This window comes from Pogona vitticeps, chromosome 1 (assembly GCF_051106095.1).
Source record: "Pogona vitticeps strain Pit_001003342236 chromosome 1, PviZW2.1, whole genome shotgun sequence".
Taxonomy (NCBI): Eukaryota; Metazoa; Chordata; class Lepidosauria; order Squamata; family Agamidae; genus Pogona; species Pogona vitticeps.
In genome coordinates, this window is record NC_135783.1 from 182377333 (window position 1) to 182390997 (window position 13665).

Consider the following 13665-nt stretch of genomic DNA (forward strand, 5'->3'; position numbering starts at 1 on the left):
CTTTTTGATGTGAAACCTGCTTTTTCCTCTGCCTCTAGAGGGCTTCAACTTTTTCATGCAGAAGGATTCAATCAGACTTCCTCCCAATAGAATCCTGCTCACTGTATTTTTGCTTTTTTTTGTTCTTGTTGCTGAAAAGACAGTGTGTGTGTGTCTGTAGCACCAGCATTCACCTTCCTCCACAAAGTCTCTCTCTCCATCCACAGCCATTTGTTCTTTTTTTAAAAAAGCTTCCCATCTAGTTGGACATGATCTGTGGGGGGGGGGAGGCACACAAAAGCATGTGAGCATAGTTTGCTGTGAAGTTGCTTTCTCATTTAAAACTTCCTAAAAAACTTTTCTACAGAAAAATAACATGAAAAAAGGTACTTCATAGTCGCAGAATACAGTGTATCAAAAGTCTGTACAGTAATTTTACAAAATACATCATGAGTCACAACTCAGAATGATTCTCTCTGGAATCATCTCCTTCTCACCACTCATCCGCTATTTCCTTCCTTTACTTTCAAGTAATGCATGCATGAATTAATGATCTCTGGTGACAATTACTTCAAACTAGTTTAAAGTACTTTAACTTTATTGTTACTACAACCATTGGTCAGCCACGTTAGACATACAAAACTAAAATACAGTAACAAATCATGTAATATTTACAGTATAAGCAATACAATGCAGACCAAAATTCACATTGCAGTTAAGTACTTACATTTACAGACTAAGCAATATTTCACTACTCAAGAGTAAATTGCCCTTGTCAACAGAGAAATTGACTCCTGATCTTCTAGTCATGGAGCTGTTTAAAATCACCACAACAAGCAAGTTTCACAGCAAAGAAAACCCTCCAAAATAACTGGCAGCCCTGAAAAGTTAAAGTCTCTTCCTGTAATTTTGACTACAGTGCTTGCCTTGTACAGACATTTCATTTAGCTGAGTTACAGGGCTGGGAATGAATAGCCAGATTAGTATATAAATATGGCTTACAGCAAAGCACTCTAATTATAGCCAAGTAAATAGAGGGAAGAGGGGGAAATGATATATATTTCACTTTGTAGAGCTTCAAATCTATGGGAATACCTTGTACAGCAACCCCGATTCCCTCTCTTATTTTTGATCTCAAGTTCTTCCACAAATTCATAATTGGCTGACAGAGGTGGATACATTTATTTAGTCTATGTGAAAATGGCCTCATAATTTAAAGACATATCCTCCACTTTTCTGAGGTGAATAGGCAGTTCTTTTCATAAGTCCTGCTGCCATGCTAGCAGAATATTTACATCAAGGAAGTTAACCTATAAGCTGTATGGACAGCTCAATGCCTTAAATATCTGGCTGTGGAGCCAGAGGTCTGGAGCTCAATTCCCCACTGTGCCTCCTGGGAGAAGAGCCAGCCTATGCAGTCATCACTGGCATGCTGCACAGCGCCAGGGTGCCCCCAGAAGAAGGGAATGGTAAACCACTTCAGTGTATTCTCCGCTAGAAAACTCTGGAAAGGGTTGCCATAAGTCGGAATCAACTTGACAGCATGCAATTATTATCAGTTAAGTCATAAAGTGTATTATATCGTCATCTGAATTTCAGAATACAGAACTTGAGGGACAATTGTTATTTCTTCAGGTATCAGTACACTCACTCACTTCATACCGCTTGCACAAAGCACATGCAGCCCAACACAATTCCTCCACTGTTGTTACGGGCATGTCATTTCCCACCCTAAGATGACCTCCAAAACATCCTATCATTAACAGCCTTACTCAGGTCTCACAAACATAAAAGGCATGGTTCCTCTTTTCCTAGCCTTGTTTTCTTTTCCAGTGTCTTATGATATGTCCAAAATACGACAAAGTAGTTTAATCACTCTAGTGATTATTAATCTAGTGATTAATGACAGCTCAGGATTAATTTAATCCAGAACTCACTAATTTGTTTTTCTGGCAAATTTTCTGTGGTATCTATAAAGCTCTCCTCTTAAACCACACTTCAAATGAATTGGTGTGTCCCCCCCCCCAATCACCTTCCTTTATTCTTCAGCTTTCACATCTGTACTTGGTAATGAGGAATACCACAGAACAGATTATTTGGTCTTGATTTCCAGCCACCCATCTTTTACACTCAAAGTCCTCCTCTAGTTCCTTCACAGCTGTTCTTCTCTCTTCTTCAGATTTCTTCCCTACAGTTTCCCTTCTCAGTGATGTTTCAACCAAGTGTACAAAAAACCTTCGTAAAATTCAATTTATTTGTTATCCATATTAAAGTTATGCAATTCTACTATAGTTATTATTTTTATCTTCCTAATATTAAAGTGTAATCCGGCTGTTGCACTTTCTTCTCTCATCTTCCTCAGTAGTCATTTCAGAAAGACACAGGTGTGACTTAAGTTGCGCCTCTTCATACGAAGTGACAGATGCCAAGTGGATCCTCCACTCACTCACCAGGCCAGCTGGGCCATTCACCTCGCATTGCGCACTACCAGGGTCCTTCTCCAGTGGTGCTCCAATCTGGGCAGGAGCTCAGGCTGTCCATCCCCATCTCCTCTGGCAACCAACCATTCAGATGAGGAGTCAAGAGGGAGATTCTCCCCATGCAGACAATGAGTGGTTGGCTGCTGGAGGAGGCAGGGATGGGCAGCCTGAGCTCCTGCCCAGATTGGAGCACCACTGGAGAAGAATCTGATGATGCACGATGCAAAGTGACTAGTCCAATGGGGGGGGGATCCTCACGGCACCTGTGGTGCCACACAGGCTAGTTCGTACGAAGAGGCAGGACTTAAGTCGTGCTCATCTTTAATTTTGAGATGTGATTTTCTGTCACTAATATGGTACCACCTAGATATCTTAATTTGCTGATTACATTGGCCCACCAATTTTCATTCCTCCATCTGAGCCTAATCTAGTTTTCTATATGATATGTTCCTCATACTGACTGAACAAATGAGAAGATCAAGTGCACCCTTGTCTGGCACGTTTGCCACTTGGAAACAATTCTGTTCCTCCATATTTCCTCCTAATAGTGACCCCTTGTTCAGAGTGCAGTTTAAACAGGAGGACAATGAAATGCTGTGGCACTCATTTATTTTAGAACAATGTATAGCTTCTCATGAGCCACATAGTCAATGGCTTTACTGTAAAGCACAGATGGATTTTTCTTCTGAAATTCCTTAGCATGCTCCAAGTGCCAACGCATATTTGCAAGATGATCTCTAATGCTTCTTCCCTTTCTGAATCAAGCTTAAACATCTGGCATTTCTTGCTTCAATATGCGGCAGAAGTCTTACAAAATCATGAGTATTACTTTGCTGCACTGGAAATTAATGCAATGGTCCTATAACGCAATGGTCCAATTTCTAGTGTCTCCTTACTCTAGGATTAGAATGACATTGGATGATATTAGTATTTGGGCTACTATATAGTTTTCCATATTTATTGGCATATTCTTGTTAGGATTTTGATAAATTTGGACTTTAACTTGAAATAGTTATATGGGCATTCCAGCTACTCTTGAACAATTTATTTATTTCAGATTACTTATTTCTTCCAAATGCTTTGAGAACCATTCTCACTTGTTTTCCCAAATTGATGTTTCTTCATCATATAATTCTTACTGGATGGAATCTGGCATCCTTTCATCTCTTCTGTTCTTCAGTATATTACTGTCATCTTCTCTTCATTTCTTCTCTTCTCCTAACTATATAATACACTCCTCTCTAGATCCCTGATCTAAATCTATGTTTTGCTTTGATTTCCTATGAACTGGATTGCTTGCTTTACCTTCTCTTATTGTTGTTCTCTTCTGTTTCTTTACAATCATTCTTATAATGGCCAAAATCCTCAGATGTAGTTATATTCCTATACTCCTTTATGAGTGCAGAATACTAAAAGAATCGCCAAAGGAAGAATGATCAAAGCTAAGACACCAGACTAAGACGTACTATGAGAGTAAGATGAATCCATCAGCTTCCAGAATTAATGGTCGCACAAGCAAAATAAAATAAAATAAAATAAAATAAAATAAAATAAAATAAAATAAAATAATAATAATAATAATAATAATAATAATAATAATAATAATAATAATAATAATAATAATAATAATAATAATAATAATAATAATAATAATAATAATAATAATAATAATAATAATAATAATAATAATAATAATAATAGTAGGCAGGCCGAACAGTTATTGGGGCAGAGAAACTCTTGAACAGCGAATACTGGGCAGCAACAATAGTAGAAACTGATACCAGTAAAAGATCTTTCAATGGCAACAACAGTGATGTTCAGGCTAACACTTGTTAGTATTGTGCAGAATACCACGACAGAATTCTTCTAAGTTATAGTTTTACAAATTCTACAATGAGATCATTAAAATACTCAACAACTCTGTGATTTTAGATCACAGCCCATGCAACTATATCAGAGTGAACAAGATGAAAAGTAATCACCCCAGCTGTGTGGCATAAAAGCAAGTACGGCCATTGCTGGGAGACAGCAATGCAGAAGCCAAAAACTGAACTACATATTCAGAGTACTACAATGTACAGTAGTAATGAAACTGTAGAACATTAGAGTTCCCTTAGGATATAATATATGATATAAGAACTGCAAAGCTGGAAGGGACCCTGTGGATCACTGAGTCCAGGCTCTATCAAGGAGACACAGTTGGGAATCAAACTCCCAACCTCTGGCTCAACAGCCAGATACTTAAACCACTGAGCTATCCAGCAGTTTGTGATGATGTACATGAATATGTTTGCCACAACTAAAACTAGCAGTCAATGGAAAGCTAGCATATGAGAGAAGGGCTCAACAGTAAATTTCTCCTCAATAGATTGACTGATTTTAATACATGGTTTTTGCTCCAGGGGAACATTCACACCCTACCTATACTAAAGAGTGAGAAGGGCTGTGTCATATATTTTCAGCACTAGAATCTGGGAGCTTCCCACAGTTAAAAATAGCTACCAAAATTCTGCTCCACTTTTCAACACGCCCCACTCCCACAGTTGAAGACTAGAACCGTTGCCTTCAAACCACAGGCTGGCTCAACCAAAAATAAGCAGCAGAAGTAATTGTAGCAGACATTTATAAAGAGACCAACAAAGAAAATAAAAAATAGCTTAATCTGCTCATAAAGAGGAAAAACTAACTATGGCAGGAGGAGTAAGTGACAGACCAAACTTTGGGCACAATCGTGTTTGTGAAATACTTCCAAAAACATTTCTCCTTCACAGCAGGATTATAACAAGTTGCTGTAAACATGTAGCATTTACATTACAGTGGTGCCTTTCTTAGCGATCGCTCCGTTGAGTGATGAAATCGCTTAGCGATGGGGTTTTGGCCATTGCCAGAACGATCGCTCAGCGATGCCCCTATGGGGAAAAATCGCTTTGCCATGATCACGGGGAAGCGATCATGGCAAAGCGACCCTTTTTGCAGAGCTGATCGGCGGTTCCAAAATGGCCGCCCACTGTTTTGCCTCGTTTTAGAGGCACCAAAAATGGCCGCCCCTATGGAGGCTCTTCGCATAAGGTCAGTTTTTAAGCCCATGGGAATGCATTAAACACGTTTTAATGCGTTTCTATGAGCTTTTTAAAATCGCTTAGTGAGTAAATCGCTTAGCAACGGTTTTCCTGGAACAGATTAACGTCGCTAAGCGAGGCACCACTATAGTTAGGCATCCTTCAGTCTCGAAAGACTATGGTAACGTGCTCTGTATGGAGGACATGGAACAGCGTCTAGTGTGGCTGAGGAGGCCGATTCGAGAGTGGCAATCCCTTCCACACTGAAGACAAATCCAATCTGTCCCCTGTCCAGCTCCCTGATTTTGCTGCTTTTGTGACTTCCTCTTTGCCTCGGCCTGCTGGACAAGTCTCTTCAAATTGGGAGAAGCCGTGATGCAACGCCTGCCTCCAGGCTGAACGCTCAAATGTCAGGGTTTCCCATCTGTTGAGGTCCATTCCTAAGGCCTTCAGATCCCGCTTGCAGATATCCTTGTATCGCAGCTGTGGTCTCCCTCTGGGGCAATTTCCCTGCATAAATTCTCCATACAGGAGATCCTTTGGAATCCGACCATCAGCCATTCTCATGACGTGCCCAAGACAACGTAGATGTCGCTGTTTCAGTAATGTATACACGCTAAAAATTCCAGCTCATTCTAGGACTACTCTATTTGGAACTTTGTCCTGCCAGGTGATACCAAAAATCTGTCGGAGGCAACACATATGGAAGGTGTTCAGCTTCCTCTCCTGCCATGCATAAAGGGTCCAGGACTCACTGCAGTACAGGAGTGTGCTCAGGACACAGGCGCTATAGACTTGGACCTTGGTATGTGTCGTCAGCTTCTTATTTTACCATCCACATAAAGGGGTTTGGTTGCTGTTATTTTACCAAAGTGTCCTTTTCAAAACTCCAAGGAGAATTTTTGTCGCATTTCTCTTGACATGACAACTGCACTGTCTATATTGCCATAAAAGCTTCTAAGACTCTGGGATTGCTCTGTCAAGATGGTATAAAAGGTGCTGGTTCAGTGGCTTGATAAAATGGAAAGGGCATCCACTGGATCATTACATTTTAACATCTGCTTGCCTTTGACTCTTTCTGCTCTCTCTCTCTCTCTCTCTCTCTCTCTCTTCCTCTTACAAATTACTTTGAAAAATTCAATTCCATTGTATTCCCCACAGCTCCAAAAACCATTGAAAAAAAGATATCAATTCTAGACTTAGTGTGAGGTACATATCTTGTGGGACATGGTGGCGCTGTGGGCTAAACCGCAGAAGCCTTTGCTGCAGGGTCAGAACACCAAGCAGTTGTAAGATCGAATCCACGCGATGGAGTGAGCTCCCGTCGCTTGTCCCAGCTCCCGCCAATCTAGCGGTTCGAAAGCATGCAAATGCGAGTAGATAAATAGGGACCACCTCAATGGGAAGGTAACAGCGTTCCGTGTCTAAGTCGCACTGGCCATGTGACCACGGAAGATTGTCTTCGGACAAAACGCTGGCTCTATGGCTTGGAAACGGGGATGAGCAACGCCCCCTAGAGTCGAACACGACTGGACAAAAATTGTCAAGGGGAACCTTTACCTTTACATATCTTGTGGAGATGTGAAAGCTGGAAAGTGAAGAAAGCTGATAGGGGGAAAAATCAACTCATCTGAAATGTGGTGTTGGAGGACAGTTTCATAGATACAATGAGCGGTAAGAAAAGACATATACGTAAGTGGGGTGTTAAGGGGGGGTTAGATGAAATGAACACTGCTTTCTTCCTGGCTAAACTGAGGCTGTCAAATTTCAGGCACATCCTGAAAAGACAAGATTCACTGAAAAAGACAATCATGTTGGGAAAAGTAGAATGCAACAGGAAAAAAATCAAATATGAGGTGGATTGAGTTAATAAATGAAGCCACAGCCTTGATTCTGCAAGGTCAGCAGATAACTGTTTATGAGCAGAGATTATGGAGGTCACTAATCTATAGGGCTGCAATAAATTAGAAGCTAGCTGACAGCACACAACAATACCATCTATCATTTGGCTTGTATTTAAAACACACTAGAGACTTCATTAGCAGCCTCTATTCAAACCTGACACCAACAGACATATATCCAGGAGATGGGGAAGGCAGCTTTCATCCCACCCAAGCCCACTGTGTGCACAGACCCAATTACAATTTTAACATGATTCCTTAGTTCACTCAGCTCCTTCATCCAATCATCATTAATACAACATGGTACCTAGCAAAGTAACTGAAATGTTTCTTTTCAATCTACAAAAAGCCTATGGTAATTGATTTCTTTTGGGAAAAAAGGGGACTAATCAAAACATAAACATTCTGCACTTGAAGCTATGTGCCCCAAAGCTATGTTCTCTTGTAACAGCTAAGAGTTTTCCCCTTCAGCATAATATCAGCTTGTTATCAGCAGGGACAACTATTCCCCAATTTTAAAGAAAGGGGCACACACAAATCCATTCATTCCTGTGGGGTACTTGCTCTGTGTATCAGCGTCAGTAGGAACAAAATATAGAAGAGCCAATCTACCTAATGGAACAAATATTCCCAAGAGCAATAATGCTTCACAGGTTATGCAGTTCTAGAGTTGATAACAGAACAGAATGCTTGCATACTTTAATTTTGTATATCAACCGAGAAACAAAGGGCACATTCCAGCTAAACTCCTATTGATTTCTACTGAAGGTACTTGCTGAAAATCCCTCCTAACTAGGACAAACAGAGACTCCACTCTTGCTGAATCATACCCATCTTTTGTCATTAATAGACCCTTTCATTGATAATTTTAATCCCTGCTGGCAAGAGAAGTAAAATATACTGGTGGTCTATTTTGGCTTAAGTGGATCGCTTTTACATTTAGTGTTTCATTAGCCTGGATCAAAACTTAATATACTCAGAACAAATTCACTGAAAATAAGAGAACTTTAATAATTTATTTCAGCTGAATTCTAGATCTTACTCCCTATGCTCTGAATGTGGCTTTGTGCACTGCATATTTTGGAGCATCAAAAGTAGCTGATACATTCATATCATTTATAGCATTTGAATTAGCAACAACACACTTTTCTTCACCTGTCAACAATAATCCATATGTTCACTATCAATAATACCATTTATTAAAAAAACCACACAGAGAAATTGTCTGGGTCAATGTTTCACACTTATTTCTGGATGGGTGGAACTCTTTTCCTAAACTGTCCTTGGTATATTGGTCCAGCATATTACATAACAATCCAGCCTTGACTGTTATTCAATCTGCACTCATTTGAGTTATCCTACTTTCTTAGTGTACTTTATTTTATTTTATCTTTAAAAACATAAATTAGGGATACTGTAATTTTCCATGGATAAACCACTTCCTCCCCCTTTCAGTCAAACCACACGCATGCTGATCTCTGCATCATCCCAAGATCATCTAAATTTCAATTATTGAACTCATGAATATGGCAGCTGATAAACAATCCTACTGAGATATCTTCTGATGGATCAGAAGCTGTACCCATGCTGCATTGTGCCCTGCAAACATGAACAGCTTCAAAAGAGCTATAAATCACTTGTAGATCAAAGTTTTAAGAGCACTAGTTTTTGCCTGTTGGGCTTTTAGACTCTAAAGTTAATGTATTCCATCCAACAGATGCTGGTTCAAATTGTAAAAAAAAAAGTCACCTTAACCTACTTTTGTAACCTATACATCATGTGCAACTAACTGCTTTCCTTAGCACGTGGCTTTTACTTTTTCAGAACTGTGAAGTAGAGTTCATTTAACCATCTTGTGTAAATTATTTGAAATTCTTTCAAACTTTTTATGACAAAAATGCATTTTTGTTCATTTAGTACCACTTATCAAGATTGCTATTCTAAAATGCCCATACTAAAGAATAGGCTACCAGCAAACATATAGTTCTTCCTTTCAAGTACATACACAGAGAGCTGCACCATAAGAATGCCATTCTTGATCCTTAAAATAACCTGCACACATTGAGATAGAAGGGCATGGCTCCCAAACATGTCCCCCTGATGTTCATGGACTTCTCAATTTCTCACTTATCCCAGTGAGCAGATACTGGAGCTGGGATGATGTGAGATGTACTCCAGAGACATCTGGGAACCACTGATGTAAATACTTTACTAAGCAGCTCTTCAAGTAGGCATTACACGAGGTTGATAAGCAATGTCGTTTTTCAATTTTACTGGCTTTCTGCAATGAAGTTAATCTTTGTTCACAATGTTACAATATACACTGCAGCCACACAGGATGTTTCAGGTCTCCTTGCCTCTCCCCTCTAAACTTGCTGTGTCCCTCCAAATGACAAGGCATGGTATCAACTCCAAGAACAAAACAACTTTAACAGATTTGAGCAAGAAGTAATCAACTCATGTTCACTGCAGTTTAATGAGCCAGAGTTTCCAAGCAGCCTCCTAGACTTCTCAACCACCCTTACAGCAACTTTGTAAACAAATTCCCAAACATGTGGAATCCAGCACTGGTTTTGCAAAAGGCAGGCAGGAGATGACTGGGCCAGCCCTTTTATTGAGCAAAGGGAAAGAGATGCCTCTGGCAGAATTTACAGAATAATATGAGGGTGTAACAACACAATCCTGGCTCTTCAACTTTCTTGGCCTAAGCTAATCAGCCTTACATGCCCCTAAGCTATCTTGTGGCCTTCAGGTGGAATGGATAATGTTATCCCATCTTCGTTGTCAAAGTAAGATCAACTGCTAGCCTTTATGAAGTAAACAGGATGGTATGTCAAAGACTGGGCTTCTTACAAAAACCTCAGAACTTTTCTGGCTTGGAATGGGTGTCAGTGGTCAAAAGTTACAACCTTCTTGCACACATACCCACAATGTTTGATATAGACAGTTTTTAATTGTTGTCTGTTGTAGCTCATTCTTCTCCTATCACACTACCAAGCACCTGACTTAAATGCCACCACATTCAGATACTTGACAATCTTGTTCTCCGCAACATGCACCCTGTTTCAACCTCATATCCTGTGTACACATTATAATATTTCTATTACAAAGCCACTCCAATCACAAAGATATTATTCACGTGGGGGATTAGGCAGAAAATACTCCTAGGAACAAAAGTTAGAAATTACTGCAATAATAATTTAATGCTAGTTAAATGTTAGGTAGGTACCACCTAAAATCTTTCCACTCAGAATTTTTGACCTCTGCCTTTTTAACATCATACTATCAAGTATTTATTCCTATAAAGAAGAAAGGCTTAATTAGCTTAGCAATAAAAAGCTTCTAGGCCAAACAATAAGACATTTGTATTTCAACAGTTTGCTAGTTTAAGTAACAAGGGGGGAAAATCTGCAACACCAAACATTACAGTTCAGAGGAACATTTTTACATATTCTTCTTGGCATAGTAATAAAAAAACACACAACAAAAAATGCCAAGCATTCCATGCAATAAAACTGCTGAACAAGCAGTGCTTCTAATAAAGCTAAGATCAAGATGAGAAATAAAGAAGTATATTAGATTATAACAAGAAAATTTATCATTCCACAAACTTCAGACAATAATAGTAACATACAATTTCTTCAATCCATCAAAGCAACAATCCATTGTTGGATTTACAACAATCCATCACTTTACATGAGCCTGAGAACTACAGTATTTCTCATTTTATGTAATGGTAAGTCTAGGTTTACCAACAGATACATAAAACATTTTAGTCATTGCTTCATAGTGAGCACTCCCAATACAATGCTCATCATATACATGCTTTAAGTCTCAAGTATATGCTTGAAAACATGCTAGGTGAACACAGAAAGATGAACTGCATTAAGCAAACATCAGGGGGCTTTTTGTAAAACCATGTAATGTCAACTGTTTTTGGTTTGTTGGATGTGGAAAACAGAAGAACATCCACTATTTCGGTCAGCTATACTTCTGTTAAGAAAACTGTCTGAGGCATTTGGTTTCCATAAAATCTCTTCAATTCATGCAAATGTAACTTATTTTCTAAAAGTTACCTTATTGCAATAGAGCATCCAAAGTTCATATAGCCTCTCTCTGGACGCCATTGTTCTCTCCCTCTTCGTCTGCTGTGAAGCACCATATACTCAAGATCCTACCATGTTTCTTCCAGTACACCAAAATGCCTTCCTTAGTTTCTGGATTAAATCAAAGAGAAAGAAGATGAGTTTCTTTAATACAGTTGCACAGATCAGAGGGCTAAAGACAACCCATCTGCCCTCTCCTAGTTCATCAATGGAACTTCAGAATTAATCTCCAAAAGTAAAAATAAGCCTTCTGGACTATGCTGTGTGCGTAACGATCAAGAATATAAAACTTATAAATCCACAATACAAGGATCATGGGAGATTCTAGAAACTGTTCTTGTTGTCTGATTAATAAAATTTTACTAAAATGCCATATGAGTCATCATCATCCACTCAAGTGACAAACTGAATAGCAAATAGCTGTTTTAAATGCTACTGAATGCCCTGTACCCAAAAAAAGGGGGGGAGGGGGAAGCAGCATTGACAAGACGACCTGTAAAAATAAAAACTTTCCTCAAAATCACAAGAAATCACATATTGTATTGAACTTCTGCGTTCAAAATGTTGCTGTACTTCAGATGTATGAGGTAGTGAATCCATTGACTTGCTTTATTTTCCCAAGAACATACCAAAAAAAGTATAAAAGACCTCATTCAGAAAAATATGTAAAAAATAGCAGCTGATCTCAGAGAGGTCAGTACACACTGAGCAGAGTGGTTTCCCCTTCTGTTGAAGTGTCAGGGGGAATACTTCCTTGTTATTTTTACTGATTATTTATTTAACGTATTTTTAACCCGTGGCTCACATCATTAAAGGACAATATTTAAAGCTAAAACCAGTTATGTATACACATACACTAACAGAACAGGTAGATGAGCGTCAGACTATTAAAAAGTGAAGAGGGATACACAGGTTGCTTGCAAAAAGTAACGAGTGTTGCCGGGAGAGCTGCACTCTTCTTGTTCTGAAAAGTCAATAAACTCAGCGCCCCTTTATCCTTCCAATGTTATTCCTCCTACCATATATAGATTTCTTCCCCCCCCCCTTAATCTCACTGTTGTTACCAGATCTTCCCCCACCCCGGCACAATCCCACTATATCCTTAAACCCCCCCGCAAGTTTTCATCCTCCTCTTCCTTTTTCGTGCCTCTTCCATTTGTTTCCTCCCTCGACCGTCCGATTTGCAGCCTGCCTCTCCATCCATCCCAAAGACCACCCCCGTCCCTCTCTCTCCCCCCCCCCGCATGCCTGACCCCCCTTTCCAGCCGCACATCACCCCGGAGCCCTGACTCCCTCTCCTTCCCCCGTCCCCTGATGCCAAGCCCTTGTCCCCCCCCCATCCCAGCCTCCCGGTTCCATTCCTCCCCTGCCTTCCCTCCAGCAATCTTCCCCATTACCCCACCCCGCACCATCTATCTATCTGCCCTTCCAGCTCACCATCCTGGAGAACACCCTGCCCCTTGCGCGCTATGCCCGGCGGGGGGGGGGCGCCGCCCCCCTTTGATCCCAAGGCACTTACCCAGGGGCGCCCCAAGGAGAGAAGCCCCAGCACAGAAGCCGACGGGCAGCTTCGATCACCAGTCCGGCTCCGCTGGTGCAGCCGCCGCTGTTGGCAAATAGGAAGCCACATCGCCCGCTCCGCTGCCCCGCCCACATTCCAGCGCAACCTCCCGAGCCCCGCTCGCTGCCTCTGTCGTCATCGGAGCGCCCTGCGCTTTCCCCGTTTCCAGGCGCACAAAGATGACACAAAACAGGCTACCTCTTCTGGACCGGGAGTCTCGCAGCCATCTTGACTCAGGGCAACATGTTTCTCACTACCCCCGCCTACCTTTTCTTTTTATTGGAAGCGTTCGTCCAGGCGGAAGCCGGAAGGCTCTGGGATTGGACAAAGAAATATGTACTACTTGTCGGAACTGTTGAGGCGGTTGTTGCAAAAAAAGCGTGAAGAGTTTCCTGAGAGTGATTCTTGCATGACTAAGATTTATTCGGCTTTGATAGAGTTGGCTACAGTCCATGAGAACTTATCAGTCTGGAAAGTGCAGCAACACTTTTTTAAAAAAATAAATTTACTGATTTAGTGGAGTTCAGAAGGACTCAGGGTGGTTTGCAGTTTAAAAACTTCTATTTTTCACTACATGCT

At 40.5% G+C, this 13665-nt stretch overlaps 1 protein-coding gene across 3 annotated transcripts in view; it reads right to left on the bottom strand.

Annotated features, from left to right (window-relative positions):
* NBEAL1 (neurobeachin like 1) overlaps window positions 1-13177 on the bottom strand; it is a 129080-nt gene extending 115903 nt beyond the window's left edge. For all 3 annotated transcript variants that reach the window (XR_013538261.1, XM_020810339.3, XM_020810337.3), the window contains exons 1-2: window positions 13045-13177; window positions 11496-11636 (exon numbers count right to left, since the gene is read on the bottom strand). Coding sequence is in view for 2 of the 3 variants with exons in the window: in XM_020810339.3 (XP_020665998.3) it covers window positions 11496-11546 (51 nt within the window). In the remaining variant the exon portion in view is untranslated. The remainder of the gene's footprint in view (window positions 1-11495; window positions 11637-13044) is intronic.
* Window positions 13178-13665: the final 488 nt, after the last annotated feature.